The sequence below is a fragment of the Hippocampus comes genome, unplaced genomic scaffold (genome assembly GCF_001891065.2).
Source record: "Hippocampus comes isolate QL1 unplaced genomic scaffold, H_comes_QL1_v1.1 scaffold166, whole genome shotgun sequence".
In the NCBI taxonomy this organism is placed as follows: Eukaryota; Metazoa; Chordata; class Actinopteri; order Syngnathiformes; family Syngnathidae; genus Hippocampus; species Hippocampus comes.
In genome coordinates, this window is record NW_017805452.1 from 658,582 (window position 1) to 682,578 (window position 23,997).

General features: G+C 43.5%; 3 protein-coding genes across 5 annotated transcripts; 2 read left to right on the forward strand and 1 right to left on the reverse strand.

Annotated features, from left to right (window-relative positions):
* The first annotated feature begins 516 nt into the window (after nt 1–516).
* On the forward strand, nt 517–8,117 carry susd5 (sushi domain containing 5). 2 transcript variants are annotated; one of them, XM_019874191.1, is made up of 6 exons: nt 517–686; nt 1,936–2,113; nt 5,103–5,212; nt 5,294–5,482; nt 5,985–6,688; nt 6,725–8,117. In XM_019874191.1, exons 1-6 carry the CDS (start codon nt 626–628, stop codon nt 7,658–7,660), a joined length of 2,178 nt encoding a protein of 725 aa, XP_019729750.1. In that variant the 5' UTR covers nt 517–625; the 3' UTR covers nt 7,661–8,117. The 2 variants fall into 2 exon arrangements, with proteins under 2 accessions (XP_019729750.1, XP_019729751.1); XM_019874192.1 differs by having other exon boundaries at nt 5,985–6,673; nt 6,710–8,117.
* Nucleotides 8,118–11,386: 3,269 nt separating this feature from the next.
* crtap (cartilage associated protein) lies at nt 11,387–16,885 on the reverse strand. Of its 2 annotated transcripts, XM_019874194.1 has the most exons (8): nt 16,810–16,885; nt 15,768–16,404; nt 15,108–15,257; nt 14,870–15,041; nt 13,116–13,244; nt 12,888–13,033; nt 12,729–12,812; nt 11,387–11,660 (listed from the first exon to the last, which is right to left on the reverse strand). In XM_019874194.1, the coding sequence occupies exons 2-8, from the start codon at nt 16,215–16,217 to the stop codon at nt 11,622–11,624; spliced, it is 1,170 nt and encodes a 389-aa protein (XP_019729753.1). In that variant the 5' UTR covers nt 16,218–16,404; nt 16,810–16,885; the 3' UTR covers nt 11,387–11,621. The 2 variants fall into 2 exon arrangements, with proteins under 2 accessions (XP_019729753.1, XP_019729754.1); XM_019874195.1 differs by lacking the exon at nt 16,810–16,885 and having other exon boundaries at nt 15,768–16,479.
* Nucleotides 16,886–17,157: 272 nt separating this feature from the next.
* fkbp9 (FKBP prolyl isomerase 9) lies at nt 17,158–22,977 on the forward strand. The gene is made up of 9 exons (XM_019874193.1): nt 17,158–17,518; nt 18,547–18,692; nt 18,894–19,083; nt 19,427–19,572; nt 19,661–19,850; nt 20,177–20,512; nt 21,556–21,701; nt 21,909–22,072; nt 22,156–22,977. Exons 1-9 carry the CDS (start codon nt 17,316–17,318, stop codon nt 22,333–22,335), a joined length of 1,701 nt encoding a protein of 566 aa, XP_019729752.1. The 5' UTR covers nt 17,158–17,315; the 3' UTR covers nt 22,336–22,977.
* The last annotated feature ends 1,020 nt before the right edge of the window (nt 22,978–23,997 follow it).

Below are 23,997 nucleotides of genomic sequence, written 5' to 3' on the forward strand. Positions count from 1 at the left end.
TTTTTTTGGGGGGGGGGGGCTTTGAAATGTTCAAATGGTCCCATGGGCGTGAGTCACGCTGTCACTTGCACTTCCTTTGAGGCCGAGGCAAATGCAGTAAACACCAGGTGAAGAGGAATGGAATAGGATTTAATATATTTGGTGAACCAATCACGTCCAAACTTGTTAGCACACACCTGCCACCACTGAAAGCGCCTCTGATTAATTGCAAAGAAAGTTCTGATGGTCTACTAGGCTTTTTCTGCCATTTTTTTGCTGACACACCTATATATATATATATCTCAAAAACTTCTGTCATTTTCTATGAATCAAAGCCAAATATAAAAATGTCTGTAACTTTTAAAGTGTGCAATAATCATGCAGGGAATACTTGAATTCATGTCGCACTCGCGGCACAGTGTGACTTTTCACAGCCTCTCTCCATCCGCTGACCAACTGGACCCTTGGCCTCCTCCTTCCTCGCCATCATCATCACCATCATCATCATCATCATCGTGGTCCTCCTCATCACACCTCCTCCTCGCTCAGTCTTACCTCTGCAGCCTCTGGAGGAAGTTGTAGTGACTTACAGGAAGATACATTTGCCTTTTTCAGAACACAAGAACATATTTGAGTGAGGAGAAGGATGCTTGGTTTCCTTGGATGCTTCGTTTGTCTTTTGGTGGCTTCTGTTGTCAATGCAGATGGTAAGAAAGGAAAACATTGTGGCTCAAAGTCAGTTTAATCCCGCTTTAAATCGCTGTTCGAAGCAATTTGTTGCTGACATTACTTTGTCTTTTACTTCAAATGTCCTTTTTAAATCTAAATGTGTCATGATTGAAATTTGAAAAATGATCCTTCAACTGTTTCAATTGTGTGATATTCACTCTCATATAAAGTGGAGTCGAATCATTTGTTCTGTGTTCAAATGCACACAGTATTGTGTAAGTGAGGCAGGAGCCAGCTTGACAAAATTTCACAAATGTTAACCTCCAAAAAGAAGTACAATTAAAATTTTTAAATAAATTAAAAGTAGATTATGTGATTTCTTTTTACCAATAAAAACGCCTTTGACTATTTGCTACATAAATAAAAATGATCCTATTTTTACAAGTATATTTTAAATAAATGAAAGTCGAATTACTTTGTAGAAAATCCACATGTAAAATATTTATATTTGTCAATTAAAGAAGAAAGAAGAAAATCCACATGTACTTGTAAATTAAAAATAACGTTTTGAGCAATGAATAGCTTTAATTGTACCATGAAAATCAATCCATTCTATATTTTTAATTAAATTGAACACATATCTTAAATAACTTTAAAAGGACTCTACAAATAATGTACATTTAGACATATTTTCTTATTTGGAAAAGCTATAGTTACTCTAAAAATCCACTTGGTCAATCAGCAATGAAAAGTGTTCAAAAATCTTAAAAATACACGATAAATAATGTATATAATTAATCCTTTTAGGAAATGAAAAGTTTTAAATACCTCCAAAAAGCATGACATAAATTAATCCATGCATCTTCAGGTCCGCTTATACTCACGAGGCCCGCGGGCGATGCTGGAGCCTCTCCCAGCTGTCTTGGGCAGTAGGCGAAGGACACCCTGAACCGGTTGCCAGCCAATCGCAGGGCACACGTAGACGAACAACCATTTGCGCTCACAATCACAACTAGGGACAATTTTAGCGTGTTCAATCAGCCTGCCATGCATGTTTTTGGAATGTGGGAGGAAACCGGAGTACCCGGAGAAAACCCACGCGGGCCCAGGGAGAACATGCAAACTCCACACAGGAAAGCTGGAGCCGGATTCGAACGCTGCACCACTGCACTGTGAGGCGGACGTGTTAACCAGTCCCTCATCGTGCCGCCCTGCTTCAGAATTATTTCTGATGTCATTTTTGTTTTTGGGCCCAATGATCAACTTAAGTCCATATTTGTATCACAGGTCGAGTGTTTGTGGTGGAGCTTGGGAACTTGTCGTCCAGTTCTACGTTACGTGACGCCGAGGGGGCTTGCGCCTCCCGGCAGGCCCGCCTGGCGTCGGCCTCGGAGCTAAGACACGCCGTCATGGAGTGCTTCTTCTCCTCGTGCACTCGCGGTTGGCTATCCGGAGGCTCCCTCGGGTAAGAAACGAGCTCTTCTCTCTACCTTTTGCTTTTCAACGGGATTGTGACAGGAGAAAAGACTCCTCTGGAAGAAGAGGATCAGGAGTCGGGAATTCTGAGCCGGGGTGTCATCCAGGAGACACACAAGGAACAAGCACACTTATGGGAAGAGGAGACATCATCAGCCAAGTCATTCAAGCGGTTAGAGGCGTGATTAGCAGTTAGTTAATCGCTTAAGTACAATCTTCCATCATTTGCTAGTTATTCGGGTGGTTCGGTTGTTGTCAGTTGTCAATTAATTCGACAGTTAGTCGGTTTGACACTTTGTTCGTCCGCTCCGTTGTTACTTTGGGACGAAGGGCTGTCCGTTTGCTAGTTATTTGGTCAGTTCAGTTGTTGCGGTTTGGTAATATGCCAGTTTGTTAGCTAGTTAGCGTTTTATGTGCAAGTTGATGAGTTAGTTCGATCCGTTAGTTTGACTATTGGTTCGTTACTTCATTAGTTTGATCTTCAGTTTGCTCCAGAGTTTGTTCATCCATTCATTAGCTAGTTAGTTGCCTTTTTCGTTCCGTGTTTCTTTGTGAGTATGCTTGTTCATTCGTTAGTTTGTTGGTTCGTTCAGTACATTGAGTCAGTACATTGGTTTCATTCTGGTACAGTAGTTTGTTTATTACATCTTAGCTTGTTGGTTCATGAATTAGTTTGTTTGTTAATATTACGCAAAAAGCTACTTCACTGATTTTCGCTAAATTTTTGATTCTGGATATGCCAAGAAAGCAGCATGTTAAATGTTGATCTTGATATAAATGGAAATAGCTTGTTAGCATCCCGGCTTTCCCATTGGGAAATGACTACTGTGAGGTGAGTCATGCATCGAATTGAAGCAGTACAGGAAATTCCTCGAGGAACAGGCTAACACCACGTTAAAACGATACGGTAACAAGGAGAGGACGAATGTTTTGCTCTGTGATGTTGCGGTCAACTCAGTGCATGAAGGCCGGGGCTAAAAGGGTGCTAAAGGCCTCAGACCAGACAGACGGATGATACCGGGAGGTGTGAAACATGGTGAGGACGTGTCAAACCAGCACTGCCGGGAAAAGTGCTCCGTCGGATGCCATTTTGGGCCGCGCTTACAACATAAACCTACCGCAATGGCGGCGTAATTGATTCCATTTCTGGGGATTCTGACGGGTGTTTGTGGCTGTTAGGTTATTCTTTTTCCCAATTAGGAAAAGATCTCAATTCATCCAGGTCATATCTGTCATTATAATTCTTCCCAAATGATCTCTGCCGAGTGCATAAGAGCGTGTATTAATCACCATGTTGCTGACTGGATCGTTAGTCAGTCAGTCAATAAATTTGTCAGTGAGCTATTTAGTCAGTTAGCTCGTCCATCAATTACAGAAGCTAACCCGTTCGGCTGTCATTTCGTCCGTTCGTCATTTGTGTCTACATTTGTTACTTAGTTTTTTTTTTTTCATTTATTCACAAGCGCTGTGGTGTTCGTTAATTTCCTTTTTGAGTACGTTACCGAGTTCATCCGCTTGCAACCCCGTTACAGTTCTGAATAGAACTCACTTAAATAATTGTAGTTGTTGCTGTTCAATGTTGATCTGAATGGTAGGTTCCACCTCGGAATGAAAATGGCACATTCCATCCACTCAATGGTTGGGTATGACAAAATCCTTCAAGAACCAGGAAGTTGCCTTCTGCTGTGTGTTTACATTGACATACGTAACCCCATCTCACATCTTACCTGGCAGAGTTTGCTGTTGGCATGCCAACCAACCACAACACACACACACACAAACACTCACACACAGATTTCACACACACACAATTCACACTTTACACACAAACTAGTACAGTAAGGGGCTTTCTTATGCCCACTTTTGTCCTGCGCCGGTTGCCTGAATTTTGTCCTTATAAGCCCATGTTGATGTTGACACACTCTCGTAGCGTATGACTCACATGATTTCTCGCTGTCTTGCATTCCCACCAATTAGTGAGGCCTTGGAAAGTAGAGGTGGGGAAGTGTTTTCCTATCAGGAGACTGGTCCCATGTTTGATACCGGGTTTTTTTCTATAAGACGTCCGTGCATGGGAACGTCAACTAGCGGTGCGATAAAGCTACGCCACATTGCACAGGCGGCACTTCGATACGCTGACATAATATTTGCACAAGGAATTCCACCAGAAGAAATGGTGGGCGAATGTTGGATGGATCCTACTCGTACTAGAGTTGAAATTTCTTTACGGAATATATTTTATATTGATTGCGTTGAGGGACTTTTGTGGCAAATGGGAGTGAACCATACGTTTGTTCGCTAATTTACTCATTGGTCCATTCTTCCATTTTTTTTATTTTTTATTTTTGGCTAGCTGCTGGTTTACAAGTTCATTAATTAGTTCACAAGCTGGCCTATTTGTTCCTGAACTAGTTTGCTCTTTCTTCTGTTAGGTAGTTATTGTAAATTTTTTAGGTTGCTAGCTAACTGGCTAGCTATTTCATAAGTGAGTTTGTTTGATAGGTTGTTTTGTTTTTTTTTTGTTATTTAGTTAGGTCGGATGTTCATTCAGCTGTTATTCATTTGCTCCCTATTTAGTGGCTGGTTAGTTAGTTGGTTAAATTGTTTTTTTGTTTTTTCATTTGTTAGCTATTCGTTGTTTTGTTTTGTTTGGTTTTTGTCCATTCACCAGTGTTCGTAAATTCACTTTCCCACTTATTCCTTGAATGATTTATTAGTCCATTAGTTTCTTCAGGAGTTAATTTTTTATTTATTTAGTTGCTTGGCTAGTTAGTCAAATTTTTTTAGTATTTTCAATTGTTTGTCATCTAATTTGTTTATGTGTTCATTTGCTAGTTAGTATGTGGATTCGTTAATTTTCTTTTTTTTTTTCTTTTTTTTTTTTTTAGCTATTTGTTTTTAGAACAGTGACTGATAATAAAGTAAGTTGCTCATATTTAGTCACATGTTTGAACAAACCAACAGTTATCTCATTCCAGGACCACCGAGTGTAACTATGTGGGCGGCTCGCTAAAAGCCGTGGACGTGAGGACAGAAAACGCTACGGGCGACCCCAACAGTTTGAATGCATTCTGTATCAAAGACAAAGGTCAGTGAATCAATCCGTCAATCAAAGGGTGACTAAAAAAAAAAAAATTGGATGATGGTATTATTTTTTTGTTGGCAACAGGCGTGCCGTGCGAGGACCCCCCTTCTTTCCCCAACGCCCGCCTTCAGGACCACAGCGGCTTTGAACTGGGCGATGAGCTCCTATACACATGCGTTCCAGGCTACGTCATGCCCAACGGCCACAGTGCCTTCAGCTTGCTGTGCGACAGCTGCGGCGAGTGGTATGGACTGGTGCAGATTTGCATCAAAGGTACCAAAAAATAATAAATTAAAAGTACCACCATATACCGGTTCTTATTTTTCATGACCTAGACTCAAGGTTGACTTCCCTAGCTTGTCAGCACCTGTGGTCCAGTGACCCTCCGCTTCATTCTTGCTTTCTCCACGAACAATGTATCTCTTGTGAGTCCGGATTAAAATGGCTGCTTTGGCACTTGGGTGCGACATGCCGTGGCGTGGCCCGATTCACGACCGGGGTGGAAGAAGGAGCAGAAGAAGCCGTCTGAAGGCTGGGAGGATATGCACACTGGGGTGGGGTACAAATTGGGCGTCATAAGAACCAAGGGATCCCAGATCCCACGTGCAGGCCTAACAGTTGGTTTGTTCTTTAGTTTGTTGGTGCCCAGATCTGATAATTCCTTCATGAGTTTGTATGTTCATGTGGTCCTTTGTTAATTCAACTTCTGTGTTGATTTTTGCAGTTTTGTGACTTTAGTGATCATGAGGAACTGATTGTCTTTGTGTCCTTGCAGACGTTACGGAGACTCACGTGGACTACGAGGACCAGTTCACGTATGCCGATGCGGACCACCAGAATGAGGACGACAGGCAATTGGAGGCTCACCCAACCATGGCCCGCCCAGAAGAACCCAGGGACCAGGAGCTCCAAAAGATAAGCTTTCAAAGAGAGGAAGAGGATCCAAACATGCACGGTCAAGAGAAGGTCCAAGTCGATGGTGTGGAGATTAAAGAAATGACGGGAAGTGACAAGGAACGGGATTGGGAGGACTCCGCTGGGCAGGAACGGGTTGCGACGACGGCATCCACCGAACCGCCGGTCTCCCTCTTGACCCAGAAACATCTCTTCTGGTTCCCCTCGGAGGCCTTCCAGCAGCAACAGCAGGAACAACACCCAGTCTCCATGGACCCCGTGACCCTGACTACAACTCAGCGGTCCTCCGGCGGGCAGTCCGAGGAGAACTTTAACAACCGCGAGCGAGAGAGTTTCGATCACCGTGATGTCGGTCAAGTGGAACAAATTCCAGTTCAGCAGGAAGAACTGGAGAATCGCGACCACAACGAAAACCACCACGACGATCACTATGACATGGGCGAGCATGAGGAGGTGCGCTACAGCAGCCGGAATGACAGTTCTGACGGACATGGTGTCCATGAGGACGGCAGCCATTTTCAGGAGAATGGTTCTGAAGACCATCTGGACCATGACGATCATGACAATCATGACGATCATGACAATCATGACGATCATGACGATCGTGTTCATGAAGAAAATTACGAGCACGATAACAACAACCACGGTGATGATCATGACCATGATCACTATGAACACTATGACCACAAACACCACGATCATGACGATGACGTCCACCGCGACGACCACGACGAACAAGACCATGACGATCACAACGGTCACTACGACCCCAATGAATACAACAACCGTGAGGACGATAACAGCGAAGACCGTAACCACTATACAGACGACGGGAGGCAGGATGGCGACAACAGCCACGCCGAACACGATAGCCACGACGAACATGAGAGCCGCGAAGACGATGACGATCGTCAGCACGTCGTCTTTCCTGAAACAAGCGAAACCAGTCATAACGCCACCCGGGACGACGTAGGGGGAGCGACCACCACAGACGAAACCTGGCTGGACGGACACCCGGTTGCCGTCCACCCTAATGAGGTAGAAGAACTGGGCCCAGACGCCAGCATCCCAGAAGCACCTGAAACTGAAGAACGGGAAACCACCGCCCCAGACAACCCCGCCTCTTCCTCTTCCTCGGATACGATGGAGTACGACACCCAGCAGGTGGTCCCCACCAATTCGTGGCTCCTAGACCTTACCCAAAACCCCTTCCTGGATCCGACACAGGATAGCGACACCCTCGATGAGTCAACCGGGGAGCGCACCTTGCACAACTTGCCCGGTGAGACTGGTGAGAGGGGTGAGGTGGAGGGCGAGATGGGCGAGACGGTATGCATTGGGGAGAACTGCCCGCCGCCCAACCCCTCGCGCCAAGGCCCCACCGTGGCGGCCATCATTGCGGCGGTATGCGTGGTGGTCGCGGCAGTCATATTGACGGTGTGGTGCTACCGGTGGCGACAGCAGAAGAATTCTGCGTACAACATGAACGGGAAGGGACAAAGCAGCCAGCATATGGAGATGCAACAGAAAGTTTAGGGGGTCAGAGACTCTTTGGGGTGGAATGTGCAGCAGAATTTGGGATAAATTTGCGGGGGGTGCGAGAGACAAGTCGGACCACAACAGAAAAGTGACACACAGTGGACCCTCGGAAGTCGAACACAAGCCGTTTCCATTTAGATTTTTTTTTTCAGGATTTGGGGTTAATTTTCACACTGACTGCATTCGAGGGGAAAAAGTAAAGCCATTTATTTGTTGGTGCCTTAAGAGCAAACTCGGTAAAGCAGAAGCAACACATAGCTGTGTGTTCGCACGCTCGATGCGGCTCCACGTATTGAGATAAGAAAATGCCAGACGACGTCATACGGACAGCGCCATTGCTCTCAACGTAAAAGGGCGTGGCCAGCAAGTTTCGGGTGTTAACCTTCACCCTCTTGTCACAGAGGTCCGCTTTCCACCATCGTTACGGTCCTGTCCTACATTAGTAGCTGGTGGTTAAAAAACAATACAACAAAAAAACATGAAGCTAACCATAAACGAAAAAAAAAATATCATCCTGCCAATGATTTGCTTGTTACTTTCCACCATCGTTACAGTCCTGTCCTACATTAGTAGCTGGTGGTTAAAAAAAAAAAAAAAACAACAAAAAAACATGAAGCTAACCATAGACGAAAAAAAAATATCATCCTGCCAATGATTTGCTTGTTCGTATGAAGCTTGGGTTTAAATCATCCGTTTTGAAAACTGTTCGAGTTCTGATGTTCCACTGAACGTTGAAAGGAATTTTCTGGTCATCAATGCTTTTTAAATGACAGCCGTCGAGCTGGAATAGCGGTTTGATTTTTTTTTTCCATTTAAAAGTGTCATGAGCAGAAAACGGCGAACATCAGGGAGTCGAGCCCTGCAGAGTTAATTCTTATGCTTTCGACGATCACCAGACATCGTCAATCACTGTTAATGACTCAAGATGCAAAATTTACAACGAAAGTTTGGGTTGAAATCTTGACCAACAAATTGTTCTGACGTTCCACCGAATGTAGTGCGGAATTATTTTTTAAATGTCGAGCTGGAATGGCGGTTTACGTTTGGGGAAGTTTGTCTATTATTTCAGACGTTACGTCTGTTACGTTTGACAAGAAGCTGTTTGTAGTTTTTTTTTTCCTTTGGACTAATCCTTGCAAATACCCTTGAGAAAGGGCTATTTCCAATAAAATCAATTTGGGAATAAAATTGTTCATTGGGTTCAGACGTGCCACATTCTGTACGAAGGAATTTTTCGTCATCTTTGTTTTTATATGTTAGCATTTTAGATGGAGTGTTGATTAAGTGTGTGGTTGGTATTATTATTTTTATTAGATTTATGACGAGGCTGACGGGAAGAACAACAAAAGGCTGAATAGTGAAATTTAACTGAGAATTTAAAAAATCTTCATTGGAAGAAATACTGAAAATACCCTTGCAAATGCCCCCCCGCCCCATTAAAAAAAAAGTTTAAAAATACAAAATCTATACAAGCTGCGCATTTTTCTCAGAATTTTAAGTTTAAACTTTGCAAACTAGTTTTGACGTTCCACTTCATGGATGACAAATGTTTTTTGTTTTTTTTTAGATGTTGACTTTGAATACTGAAACCCCCCCAAAAAATCCCAACTATATTTATCTCTAAATTTCAAGTTCCAGCGTTCCAACTTATGTTTGAATTTTTTTTCCTTCTTTATTTTTAGATGTTAGCTATTAAAATGGAATTAAGGCGTTAGCTGTTTTTTTTTTTTGTTTGTTTGTTTTTGGTCATCTGTTTTGTAGGAAAACCACAACAGAGCTACATAATACCATGAGGAGTTAAACAAAGCATTACAGTAGCTAACGAGAAATTTTTTAGCTGACATTACCTTGAACTACTTCTGTCAATCAGCCCTACGTCATCTAAGGCACAGGTGTCAAAAACAAGGCCTGGGGGCCAGAGCTGGCCCGCCACATCTTTTTACGTGGCCCGCAAAAGCAAATCAAGCATGTCAACTTCCATGATGCTTGCCAAAATCTCGAACAAAATTTTAAATTTTTTAAATTTTTAAATCAGATGTAATAAATAAGAGACATATTGTAAGCATTTTAGTTGAATAAACCGTTATTGACTTTTTAAAAAATTTGGTTTGGGTCATAATGGCCCTCCAACGGAAACGGAAACTGAAATGTGGCCCACGACAAAAATGAATTTGACATCACTGGTCTAAGGTGTTATCTGCAAAAAAAAATCCAAAACAAAAAAATACGTGAGCCAAGTTTCTCAATGTCAACTGGTCGTGGCGATGTCGCCGTTAGATCTCCTCTAGATTTTTTTTTTTTTTTTTTTTAATAAGGTCCCGATCTTCTACTGCATATCCCAAGGAATTTTTTTATCTTTGTATTAGATGTCAGTCCTCGATATGGAACGGTGGGAGGTGTTTTGTTGTTTGTTTTATTTTTACATTTGTGACAAAAGGCTGACGTATTAAAAACGACGAGAGGGGGCCGCCTCAAAACGTTTCGAGATTGCACATTGTGGTATTTCGCTTGATTTGATTGTTTCCGTGCTGCTGTTATTATGTTGGCTGCGCGTGTGTATTTTTTCCCCTCCCCACCCTTTTGCTTTATAACTTGTAGAGTGCGTGCGTGTTCATTTGCTGCTTTTGATCGGGAGTGTTCAGCAGTGATATAATTACAGATTTGCGGTCCAAAAAAAATGACTGACACGTAGTCGGTAATTAAATATACCAATCTGCCACCGTGATGATGAATGTAACAGCCGATGATATATAATTGTTGAGGTGAATATTACTTGCCGTATGACGTACGTACGTATGTGCAATTGCGCTCAAAGACATAACACTGTCAACTCTTATCGGCGAGGTCAAAATGTGTACAGTGTCTATTTCTGGAAATGTCCGGAATTGGGGGTGACGTGGGGGGAATGAACCAATGGACCGCATTTTAATTACAAATCAGCTCCTGTGTGTTGTTAAGATGGCATGTTTGTGTTCTGTTGGCCAAAATAAACTTCTAAATGTGTGAGTCTGCCTTGTAATTCACATCAGACACTGCAATGGATGACCTTCCGCCGAGGCCAAAAAAAAAAAATCCTACTTTCAGATTAGCAACAATTTATCAAGACTGTAGCCCAATTTTCGTCATTAACGTTGACAGATGAAAAAAAAGTTTTGCTATTTTAGGACCAGAATTTCAATAATTTTGACTGTGTCCGTGTCCCACCCTCCTACAATGTACGTGAGGAAAAAGCTTACTTACGCTAGCTTACTACGTCAGCTTACTAGCTAACAAACGGCCACGATGACCCCTCCTTGTCCAAGTCAATCCGTGAACTTTTCTTTTGAGTAACTTCGCTTACTCACTAACAAACAGCTTTGATGACACCAGCTTTAGTGAAAGAAAAAAATACAATTTGCCTTTAATCAAATAGAGAGCTGACCCAAGAATGTCGACTGTTTCATGTCTGCATCATTTGCTGTTTTTCAAAAAAAAAAAAAAAGCGCAAAGACAACACACACTCACGCACCCGGGAGGGAATTTTCCGCTGCGCACATTTTAGCATGTGCATGCGACAAACTGCACGGAGACTCAATGTTCAAACACGATTCAACACGTGTGTGTCTGATCTGACTTCACCCTCACTCACATCTTAATAGTCTTTCTTTCTTGATGATTATGACGACCAACTCCCCATCGTTAAGCGCAGCCTTCACTTTTGGGAGTCATGGAAGATGTCTCGCGTGTTTTGGCAACATGTTTTATTGTCAAACAATTCACAGCAGACACATTGATTCATATAACACTGAGTTAAAAAATTATTCCACCCCTTCCCCCCTCCCGGGAATGTAAAATTGAACGAGGATGGAAAATGTGTGTTTTTTTTTTTTTTTGTAATAACAAAGTTCAATAAATAAATGCTAGCTTGTGTGCTTGAGTGTGTGTGTGTCTGTGTGTTTTTCTTTCAAGGTTGATGTTGCTAATCCAGAAACTCATCTATAAATTCCACCACCTCACCCTGCGGATAACACACAAAAATACAACCAATTAGATAGCATTCAAAACATATTTGTGTAGAAAGGATATTCATATCAAGCATATCTGCAGTCCTCATAATTTATTCATCAGAGTATAATATTTAAAATAATAATAATAAAAATTATTAAAGTCTCGAAATGGAAGTTCAGCTGCTGGAATCATATAAAAATACTAATTGTGGTAAGAAAAAATAAAATTATTTTCTTTTGAAGCTTTTATAATAAAAAAAAAGCTGGTTATTTGTTTCAATTAATTTTTATTTATACTGTATTATTGAAATATGTATGCTAAAAAAATAATGCCTACAAGGAACAACTTTTTTCCTCATTAAACAATATAATTAAAACAATAATATTTTTATCATAAAAAATAATAGTAATTGTGTGTTTCAATTCATTAGAATTTGAGAAATATTCTTGAAAATAATGGTAAGAAGAAAAAAAATTCTTAAAACACTGCATGTACAGTATAATATGTGCTTGTATTTATTGAAATGCTTTGTATTTCTTTCATATTAATAAAGTATTATAGTATGTATTATCAATAATCATAATAATGACACTATATGGTACAAATAATATCTAAATATTTTGGAGGATGAATTATATTTTATATCTGATGGGTGACACAATTGTCTTTAGCAAGTATTCAGGATATTTTTTAATTCATAAAATGTTTAGCTGTAACAGACCTGCTGTAATAATAATGATAATCATTTTTATATTATTCTCATGCCAATATTGACTTTATACAATTAACTTCTTCAAATGACATCAAATGAGTTCACACATTTGATAGGTTAGCAAAAGAGTGCTTCAACGTATAGTTTGTACATTTTTGAAAATATTTTGGCATACTAATATTCCCCCCCCCCCCAAAATTTTGTATTTTAATTAAATAAATAATTGGATTGAACTGAATTACTGCGATTTTATGCGACACGTCACACGCCGGCTGGTTTGATGTGAGTTGGGCTTTGCTGCAACCTAGTGGACACTTGTGGCATTGCAACACCCCCAAGTATTTAAAAAATAAAAATAAAAGTCACCTCATCATCACTGGCCAGATGCTTTCGAGAGAATTCCAACATTTCCATCTGCATGGTGGTCTGGTTGTAGTAGCGCACCGCCTCCTACACAACACACTTAATGTCATAAATGTTTCTTCTTTTTTTTTTTGCTGATGCGATCGTGAGTGTGAGACAGACCGCTCTGGGTTGGAAGTCGTCGTCGGTGAGCTCCCACTTGTCCTTGTGGAACTTATAGTACACCACGTTGTTCTTCATCACCTCGTCGGTGGGGTCGAAGAGCAGGTAGCTGGTGGCGCAGGGCACCGCGTTCTTCAGATCCTTCACTGCGGGCGAAAAAAAAGAACTCTGCAGGGCCAATGTCATGGCCCACAAGCTCAACCATCGTGACGGGCACGAGCAACTCACGCTTGTAGTAGGCAAACTGCAAGTAGTGGTACATGGTGGCCACAAACTTCTCCACCACATAGCCGCCGACCACAGGGGTCAGGTCGCTCTCGCACTGCACCTTTCGTTCCAGCACCTCCGTGTAGTGATCTGGGGACAACAAACCGATTTATTAGCTCAAGTGTTGGGACACCTTGCCTGAATCTGGTGAAACGGGTTTCAGCAGAGCGCCCAATATGTCGGCAAATGCTCACTTTTTAATTTATTTTTTCCGGTGTATGTTGGTAAAAAATGTGATCCGGTCGCACAGCGCTTGTTTATATTCGGTGGTCCAGTCATTTATTTATTTATTTTATGTGATGAGTTGCCACTTGTTGCTAGGCAGAATTGATCGGGCACAACTGTTTGTGAGACCCCCCCCCCCCAAAAAAAAAAATTGGGCATTCTGGGATCAGGCATTAAATAAAAAAAAATAAAAAAAAATGTGCGGCCCGGTGGTCCAGTCATTTATTTATTTATTTATTTTATATGATGAGTTGCCACTTGTTGCTAGGCAGAATTGATCGGGCACAACTGTTTGTGAGACCCCCCCCCCCCAAAAAAAAAAATTGGGCATTCTGGGATCAGGCATTAAATAAAAAAAAATAAAAAAAAATGTGCGGCCCGGTGGTCCAGTCATTTATTTATGTGATGAGTTGGCACTTGTTGCTAGGCAGAATTGTTCGGGCACAATTGTTTGTGACCCTCCCAAAAATTGGCATACTGGGATCAGGCAGAATTTTTTTATTTTTTTTTTAAATGTGCGGTCCGGTGGGCAGTGGTTAGCGCGTCAACCTCACAGTGCAGAGAGGTACAGGGTTCAATTCCAGCTGCGGCCTCCCTGTGTGGAGTTGGCATGTGTGGGTTTTCTCCGGGTACTCCGGTTTCCTCCCACATTCCAAAAACATGCATGGCAGGCTTATTGAACACTCTAAATTGTCCCTAGAGTGAGTGTGAGCGTGGATGGTTATTCGTCTGTGTGTGCCCTGCGATTGGCTGGCAACCGGTTCAGGGTGTCCCCCGCCTACTGCCCGAAGCCGGCTGGGATAGGCTCCAGCACCCCCCACAACCCTTGTGAGGATAAAGTGGATTGGAAAATGGAATGGAATGGAATTTGAAATTACGAATACTGTACTGTTAGTACTATACTTGTCAAACACAATATGGAAATGGCCGCTTGGGTCTCGAACTATTGTATGGAGCAAGTAGACAGGAGATTACAAAAATATATGTCGTGCGACGTCGTCTTTTGCGCGTGTCACTCAACGTTGTGCTTTGTAAGCATCTGTGTCACATCACTGACGGGTTCCGTTCACATTTGTTTTTGTCATGTGAACCAGTAACAATCTTCAGGACAGATTAAACTCGCATAACGTGGGATGGAAGAGCTGATGCTTTCCATCCAAGCAGGATCAGTCACCTTGCCAGTACAAAAGGCAATTGTGTCTCGGTTATTTTTAGATCGTTTTACCGCTGCCACAGATGTCCCAACTTGAAACAGAAACTGAACCTGCGGGTGTGATTGATGACATCACGCAGTTTATGGTGATGTCTTTATAAATCTTGGACAACCGGTCTATGGTCCGATAAGCCCCGTGGACAATTCTGCACACGATGAGATCATGCCGGGCACATGAGGAGGCATGGACTCTCACTCAAAAGTATTGGGACAGCTACAGAAGAAGATGACTGTGTAAGAAAACCATGGAGACCATTGACTTCGACAATGCACTAACCGGCTATGTTAAGGTAGAAGTCTTTGAATTCCTTAATGTCCCTGGGGCCTTCAGAGGCGGCCAGGCATTCGTCGTAGACCTTAAAGAAGTCTCGCAGGGCCAGCTCCATGTCGGACACAGACGTGCGGAAGTTATCGCCGTTGTACGCCCGCACGGCTCGAACAAACAGCGTCTAAAACAACAAAAAAAAATGTTTGTTAGGGAGGCTGATGGTGAAGTGAGAGCATTGAGGTGATACCTCGTAGGATTTGGTCTCCAGGTCTTTGAGGTGCTCCTCAGCTCCCGGCAGGCTCATGTAATAGGCCATGTTCTTCTGCATCATCTCGTCGTCGGGGTGCTTAAGCAGGAAAGTATGGGAGGCCGACACGGCCTTGGCCAGCCTGTCAGTCTGATTGAAAACAACCCCCAACAGAAGTTGGATATTTGAGTTTGAAGCAGCCATATTGGAGAGGGAATCCAGGTTAAAAATAAAAAATAAAAATAGAACCCCGGACACCAAATTGAGTGGACATATTTATCATGATATCATGTCTCTCACAACAAGATGTATGGAAAAATCTAAGAAACCGAGCCTGATATTAAAGAGGAAGTTGACCAGTGTGGAGTACCGTACTACCCTGCGTCTCCGGGTTTGGCATCCTCCACACCCATGTGCTGTTAGCATGCAAACTCTTTAACTTATTCACAGAGCCCAGATTCAAAACACTGAACCTTAGAACTGAGAGGCAGACGTACAAACCTAGAAAATAAAATGTATTAAATAATCATTAAAAAGAAAATATGTACTTGCAATGAAAATACAACAAATTGCATCACATGCCTCCCATCCCCCCTCCCCGCTACATCTTTTCTCCATGAATATAATTTACAAACTACATACAATCTTATCTGGTCTCACCTTAAAGTAAGCGTACTGCAAGAACCGGTATGGTTCCCTCCTCTCGAACTCGTCCAAGGTCTCGCGGCTCGGCATGGCCTGCCTGAAGGCGGGCAGACCCTGCTTGCATCGCTTCAGGCACTGGGCCCTCTGGAGCACGTTGCCAAAGGCTCGCAGCTCGGGGAACTCTGCGAACTTGCTCTCGTCTTCTCGGCGTACCAAGCTGCAGTTGAGGTTGCAGAAGGCTTCGCTGTCCCGCAGCAGCCGATAGAGGCGCAGGGAGACCTCCAAGTACTCCACGGTGTCCGCCCATTTCTCATTCGTGTACTGGTCCAGTCCGTACTTGTAGGCCGACTCCAGCGGCATGAGTTCGCTCCGGGGGAAGCTCCGGAAGCTGTATTTCTCGTACTGGCAATGGACAGAAGCGAGGCCGAAGAGGAACACCAGAAGCGATAGTGCGGAGGGTGCCATCTTGTTTGTTTGGGAGGGCCGACTAGATTCGATAAACGTAGCCGGACCGGTGGTCTGAGGAGGAGTGGAGGGTGCTGGAGCCGCTCCTCCCAAATCACAACTTTTTTTTTATTGTTGTGTAAGAACACTATCAAAAGCCAAACGCATCAGGAGATCTTTACTCGGATTTTCTTTTTGGAGAAGTTTTCTGTTTAAAAAAAAAAACACAAAAAAGGCGGACATGTTGGCACTCGGTGGCTAATTAGAACCCCCCGTGACTCCAGCGTTTGTCCCGCCAAACGCATCAGGAGATCATTACTCGGATTTTCTTTTTGGAGAAGTTTTCTGTTTAAAAAAAACACAAAAAAAGGCGGACATGTTGGCACTCGGTGGCTAATTAGAACCCCCCGTGACTCCAGCGTTTGTCCCTCCCACTGCCACGTAGAAACATTCCTCCCTCCTCATTCCCGTCCCAAAACTTCCGAAACACCCCCAAAAGTGACTTTGTCACGCCTTAAACTACCTAAATACACACTTTACCATCTTACAGTTATTACAGTGGCGTTAAGTTTAGCTAATACAGTAATAAACAGGGAAGTGGGGTGCTACGTACGTGCCTGGGTCACGACGTGGGTACGTGGAGACCCCGACCACGTTGACACTTTGCCGAGGGTGTACTGCGCATGTGCGATACGTGGTATCCCCGAAAAAAATTGTCCCATTCAATCCCGGGGATGTGTCAAGCTCTCGTAGACGAAGCGAGGCCAAGAACAGAGGTAATCCAAATAAAAACACACCAAAGTATCCTAAGCGTTGCTTTTTGTTCGTTTAAGGTTCATAATAGAAAGGTTTTAGGCCAATGAATGACTTTTAATACGTTGCATTCGGCAGAAAGCTGTTAAAATCGATATCATGACATTTTATTTTGGAAGCTGAACCGGATAATGCATTTGTGAAGTCTAACTTGACTGAAGGTCCTAAAGGAGCAGAGACCGGGAAGGCAGAACTTTGGTCCACCTCGGCGTAGACTGCACGGAAACCACCCGGGGAAGGAAAGAAGGAGGACCGGAATAAGAACCGTTCACCATCTCCTCAAAGTCGGTTCAGACGCACAACAAAATGCAGCGAAGTATTCAAAGGTTCGGGTGTCTGGCAATTCTGGTGGCGCTGGCTGCATGCAGCGCGCCCCTGGTTCCATTAGACGACATCGTGATCGAGAAGACTTTCGTGCCCGAGAAGTGCGCGCGCGCCGTCAAAGTAGGTGACTTCGTCCGGTACCATTACAACGGCGTGTTCCCGGACGGCAAGAAGTTCGACACCAGGTGAGCCTGACGCATGCACGCGCAACTGGTACACCGTGATAATTTCTTTAGGCTTGTCGGTTGGTACCGAGAGCCACGCAGGCAACATGTCTGAGCTGTGCACGGGGCACACATGCAGAAATAGAACCCTACAGAACCCAAATAGTACTTAAAAATAGAATGATTGCAGACTGTGGACCATTATACTTTTATTAAGGACACTTTCTGAGTTGTCAGTTTAACAGTGTGAACATAATCACCCACTTTGCCCTGTACTGCCTGAGGTCCATTCATCCCAGAAGAGGACTCGAGGCAAAATTGACCGCCTCCTCGGCTGAACTTGCGAAAGCAAACTGAATTGCCTTTGTAATGCTCTGTGTTCTCAATTTGGTTTGAACAAAAGTGGTTTAAGTTCACTTTGGCCATTTAGACCCAAAATGGAATCAAGAAAAACTAGACACATCTTTTGATTGGACTTGTGCGAAATGTAAAACGAATCAAATTTTGTCACACCCTGATGTGGTCTCAATCTGGTTTTCCTAATGTGAACCGGCTGAACTTGCGAAAGCAAACTGAATTGCCTTTGTAATGCTCTGTGTTCTCAATTTGGTTTGAAGAAAAGTGGTTTAAGTTCACTTTGCCCTGTATCACCCACATTAAGGCCATTTAGACCCAAAATGGAATCAAAAAAAACTAGACACGTCTTTTGATTGGACTTGTGCGAAATGTAAAACGAATCAAATTTTGTCACACCCTGATGTGGTCTCAATCTGGTTTTCCTAATGTGAACACAAAGTGGTTTCGGGTTCACTTTGCTTCAGACCTGAAATCGGCCAGAGAGAAAATAGACTCGTCTTTTGATACTCATTGTGAACGCTAAAATTAATTGAATCCCCTTTTTTCAACATTCTGATGTGGCCTCAAAGTGGTTCACTTCAAAGTTTCTGTTTGCTTAATGTGAACACAAAGTGGTTCACGTTCCGTTCGCATTGTGTTATCGTTATGTTGACTGTCTAAATGACTAAACCAAAAGTCTTTTTGTGTTGCAGTTACGACCGTGGCAGCACCTACAACGTGTTTGTGGGCAAGGGGCAGCTGATCCAGGGCATGGACAAAGCTCTGGTGGGCATGTGCGTCAACGAGAGGCGGTTGGTCAAAATCCCTCCGCAACTCGCCTACGGCAAGAAAGGATACGGTGCGTTCGATATGTATTCAATATGGCAGGAAAAAAATGTCAAGCCGGAGAATTTGGTTTCAATTTCGGGTTTTTAGACTCATCTAGGATTTGGAGTTAGGGTTTAAAATGACGGTTTGAGGTCAGGGCTAGAATTGTAAACAAGATTGAGTGTTTCAAATTGGGGTTTCATATCCAGATTTGTATTTGCGTGTCTTTCAGGCGACATCATTCCGGCGGACGCCATCCTTCATTTTGATGTGTTGCTGCTGGACGTGTGGAACCCTGAGGACGGCGTGCAGATCAACACCTACCACACCCCCGCCATCTGCTCTCGCAAAGTGGAGGTGTCCGACTATGTGCGCTACCATTACAACGGCACGTTGCTGGACGGGACGCTTTTTGACTCCAGGTACATGTAAGCTTCCGGCGCTGTATGGCTTTAATTTTATGAAGCCATGAATGTGGTTGATTGGCAACCAGTTCAGGGTGTACCCCGCCTACTGCCCGAAGACGGCTGCCACAGGCTCCAGGGCGCTGTAGTATGCCATGGAAATGTGATATATTCCCTATTACAACATTGTATTTGATAATAACAAGTGCAACATAAAAATATTTTTCTGTCTCTCGGTAAATGGCCGTATTAGAAAGCATTCAATTTTGTGACAAAAATGGTACGTTTGACAATGAAAATCATCGTTGCCTCTTTGGCACTTTTTATTGATAAAACCAAACAACCTCCGCTGTCTCGCCAGCCACACCCGCATGCGGACGTACGACACTTATGTGGGCATCGGCTGGCTGATCGCCGGCATGGATCAGGGCCTGCTGGGGATGTGCGTCGGCGAGAGGCGCATCATCACCATGCCGCCGTCGCTCGGATATGGCGAGAACGGAGACGGTGAGCAAAAAAAACTAAAATAAAACCCCAAACAATATTTTTGTCTCTGTATCCCGTTGAAACGAACGTCCAAGATGCTGTCCTGCAGGTAGCGACATCCCAGGTCAGGCCTCCCTGGTGTTCGATGTGGTCCTGCTGGATCTGCACAATCCCAGCGACGGCATCGCCATCACCAACCAGCAGGTGCCCGAGCCGTGCCCCCGCAAGTCAGTGGAGGGAGACTTTGTGCGCTACCACTACAACGGAAGCCTCCTTGACGGCACCTTCTTCGATTCCAGGTGTGTAAAAGCGCCGAACGGCCTCAAGAGGGCGGCATTACTCTATATCGTCAAGGCGAGCGTGTTGGTCACAAAACGTTGCATTTTGACCCCCAATAAAAAAATAAATAATGATTTATTCGATTAGAAAAGTGGTAGTTTCCAACTGAGATATGACAATGTTAATGGTGTTTTGCATTGTATATCAGGATTAAGCTAAGCAGACTGCAAAAGCTAAGCTATGTGGTTGTTTTAAATCCACGTGCAGTGGGCCCCCACTATTTGCGCTGGATAAGGACTGTCTGACCCTTTTAATAGACATTTTAATTGTTTTTGCCCCCCCGCAGCTATTCTCGTAACCGGACGTACGACACCTACGTGGGTCGTGGCTACGTGATTGCCGGCATGGACGAGGGGCTGATCGGAGTGTGCATGGGCGAGCGACGCACCATCACCATCCCGCCGCACCTGGCCTACGGCGAGGAGGGCACCGGCTCCAAAATCCCCGGGTCGGCCGTCCTGGTGTTCGACGTGCACATCATCGACTTCCACAACCCGTCGGACAGCACCGTCATGACTGTCACAAGCAAGCCAGACCCTTGTGACAAGCTGACCAAGAAGGGCGACTTTGTCAAGTATCACTACAACGCCACGCTCATGGATGGAAGCCCCATCGACTCCACGTGAGTGATTCTGCTGGCGAGAGGGTGTGTGCTTGAGTTGTGGCCATAGTAGCTTGTGTACGAATGTGTTTATGTTTATTTTTTTTACCCTTTGTTCAATAACGTGACAACTTGTGGGCCATCACAATGTGTTAATAATTAGAAAATACTTTTTTGGCAGGGGGTGGGGGGGGGGGAATTGTGTGCAGCTGCTAGAATGATGAATGAAAAAATATGGAACCAAGTGGAATGATATGGAATAACACTGGATGGAACGAATCATGTGAAAAGATTTGAAGAACCTATTGAAAAATGTGGATTGATGATTCACACAAATAGCAGTGGTACCGTATTGGCCTGAATATAAGACTGCCCTGATTATAAGACGACCCCCTCTTTTTCAAGACTCAAGTTTGAAAAAAGACTTTTTGAACACCAAATAAATTTTTATACAGAAAATAGTTACAGTACATCTGAAACAAATGATTATAACAATATATTTGAGAGAAAAATCATGTTATTTTGCCTCATTCAAATCTTAATATATGAACATTTAAATATGTAAACTAAAGTGTGCAGTCACATTTGTAACTGAATGGCTTCTGGTTTTTGAAATGTAAATTACATCATAACTTCTCCTCAGCTACCGGTTAACCTGGCCGATCTTCAACCCACTTTTCTCCAGATTGTCGCTACGTATCTCCTTTTTTATGTTATCTCTTCTATTATTTTGTTCTCTTTTCTTTCTTACTGCTATTTTTTTATTTTTCTTCTTCGTGCTACCGCTATTTTTATTTTTATTCTTCGTGACAGGGGTTCGCTTTGGCCGAGGGAGTCAAATTCAGCATTCGCTTCAATGATATCTGGCGCCATCTAGCATCGTGAATGGGTATCATGTCTAGACCCCAAATATAAGACAACCCCCACTTTTTCAGTCTTATTTCAATGCAAAAAAACACTGTCTTATATTCGGGCCAATACGGTAGTTCATATGTTGTGGTTGCCAATCGTGAAATGGTGGCCTGATATGAACCTATCGTGCGTTTCTCTGTCTGTGATGTAAGGTACAATTACGCGAAGACGTACAACATTGTACTGGGCGCCAATCAGGTGGTCCCCGGGATGGAGGAAGGGCTGCTGGGAATGTGTGTGGGTGAGCGGAGGAACATCATTGTCCCCCCGCACCTCGGGTACGGAGAAGAAGGAGTTGGTGAGTTACACACTCAAAGTTCCCATTGTGTCTAAAGCTGCATTTTCAACTTATGTTTTGGTGATTAAAATCTTCCTTGACCCCAAAGTATACAATCAGTCTTCAACTCTGGAAACTTCAAAGTTCCTGGAATTGAACGTATCAATTCCATATGTACAGACACACGCACAAAGGCTAAAGCTAAGCTAAGTGTAAACTCATCTCTAGTTGACGAGGTTCCGGGCAGCGCGGTGCTGGTGTTTGATGTCGAGTTGATAGAAATGGAGGAAGGACTCCCTGAGGGCTACATGTTCATTTGGAACGAGGAGGTGAACGGAGATCTCTTCACCGAAATGGACACGGACAAAAACGAGCAGGTGGAACCATCCGAGGTCTGTAGCCCAAAGGCAGCCATTTTGTTTTGAAGCAGCCTTTTTTTTTCTGTGTGTTTGCTGATTGGTCTCTTGCCTTACAGTTCACCGAATACATCAAGCGCCAGGTGAGCGAAGGCAGAGGTCGCCTGGCGCCTGGTTTCGACCCGCAGCGCATCATCGACAACATGTTCAATAACCAGGACCGCGACAGCGACGGCAAAATCACCGCTGCGGAATTTAAGCTCAAAGCCGACGAAGGCACCTCGCATGACGAGCTATGATGGGACTCGGAGACCACAGGGAGATGGTAGGTGAGACGAAGGATTACAGGGAGGGTAGAGTTTTTTTTGTTTGTTTTTTTTAAAGACTGGCCTGATGCTCAAATGAGCCAAATGATATTTTACATCAGAGTGGAGACGTTTTCTCTATTGGGGATCATTTTAAGTCTTCCAAAGGCCATACTATATTCATGAAAAGAATCTTCTCCAACAAATAACTGTTGGTTTTAGATTTCATTGTTATGTGTACAAAAAAAAAAAATGCTCCAGTGTGTGTGACAAACTAGGCTCTTCCTTTTGTCTCTTTTTTTTACACGGCAGTACCTACTTGGCAGTTTTTGTTCCCGGAGCTTGAGGTGGAAGTCACTGTCCTGTGGCAGCTTTTCCACCTGAAGTTCTGGGCTAATAGGTACTTCGGTTTCTGGAATCCGTTTAGTCCCTGCAAACAAAAATAACCAAAAGTTCTCAGAAGTTTAGCTTTGAAATGCAGCCACAGGCATAATGTTGGGCAACGAAATTGTTCATTCAACCAGACATACCCAGAACCTAAGCAGTATTTACCTTTAGGATACATAATTCAGTCATTGATCCTGAAATGAAAAGTTTGTTGGAAGTGCTGAACCAAGCTGGTACTGTGCAGTGAAAGAGCGACAAAAAAAAAAAAAAAAAATCACTCCATTCAGTCTTTTGGTTTAGGGAGCTGCCGGGAATGTCCTCTTGACTTGTGGATGATTTTCTGTCTGTTTTAATTTTTGTTAGGTTTTCTTATTTTTGTGTGTGCTGTGTATGAATGACAATAGGAAAGTACTTCAATGTTATATGGAGTTTTTGGTTCGGAGGGGGCCCTTTTCTCTCCGTTGAGGGGTCCTATCCGGGCACATGTGGGCCCCTCGAACCAAACATGCAATAGGTGCATTGATGGATGACTTGTGAATTATCTGTGAGTTGTTTTTTATTTTTTATTTTTAAGAACCAAGTCATAATATTACTGCAATGCAAGAATCTGAGGTCAAAGTGTTTCTTTTTGAAAGAAGACAGGTGTAATGTATTACAAGTCCAACATATCAGGAAAATGCCATTTTGCTCATTTTCAAAACAAAAATCTGAGAATATGAACAAAACAAACAAAAAGGTCAAAGTTGTGGTCAAATGTATGACGTGTGCACCACGGCTCTCCCCAGAGTAACTGAGTGCAAATTACTTTTAGGCCACTGTATGTACGGTAAACAAGAAAATGTGTTAATAAAAGAGAATTGTTTGAAAAATAAAGTATCTGTGAGACTAAATGTGTCTTTTGTGTGCTTTATAATCCATCCGTCCATTTTCCGATCCGCTTTATCCTGACAAGGTGGGTCGCGGGGGGTGCTGGAGCCTATCCCAGCTGTCTTTGGGTCAGGGACACCCTGAACCGGTTGCCAGGGCACACAGAGACGAACAACCATCCGAGCTCACACTCACACCGAGGGACAATTTTTGAGTGTTCAATCAGCCTGCTATGAATGGTTTTGGAATGTGGGAGGAAACCGGAGTACCCAACGATAACCCGCACAGGGAGAACATGCAAACTCCACACAGCAAGGCCAGAGCTGGAATCGAACCCGGCACCTCTGCACTGTGAGGTCGACGTGCTAACCACTGGGCCATCGGACCACCCGCAATGTATTT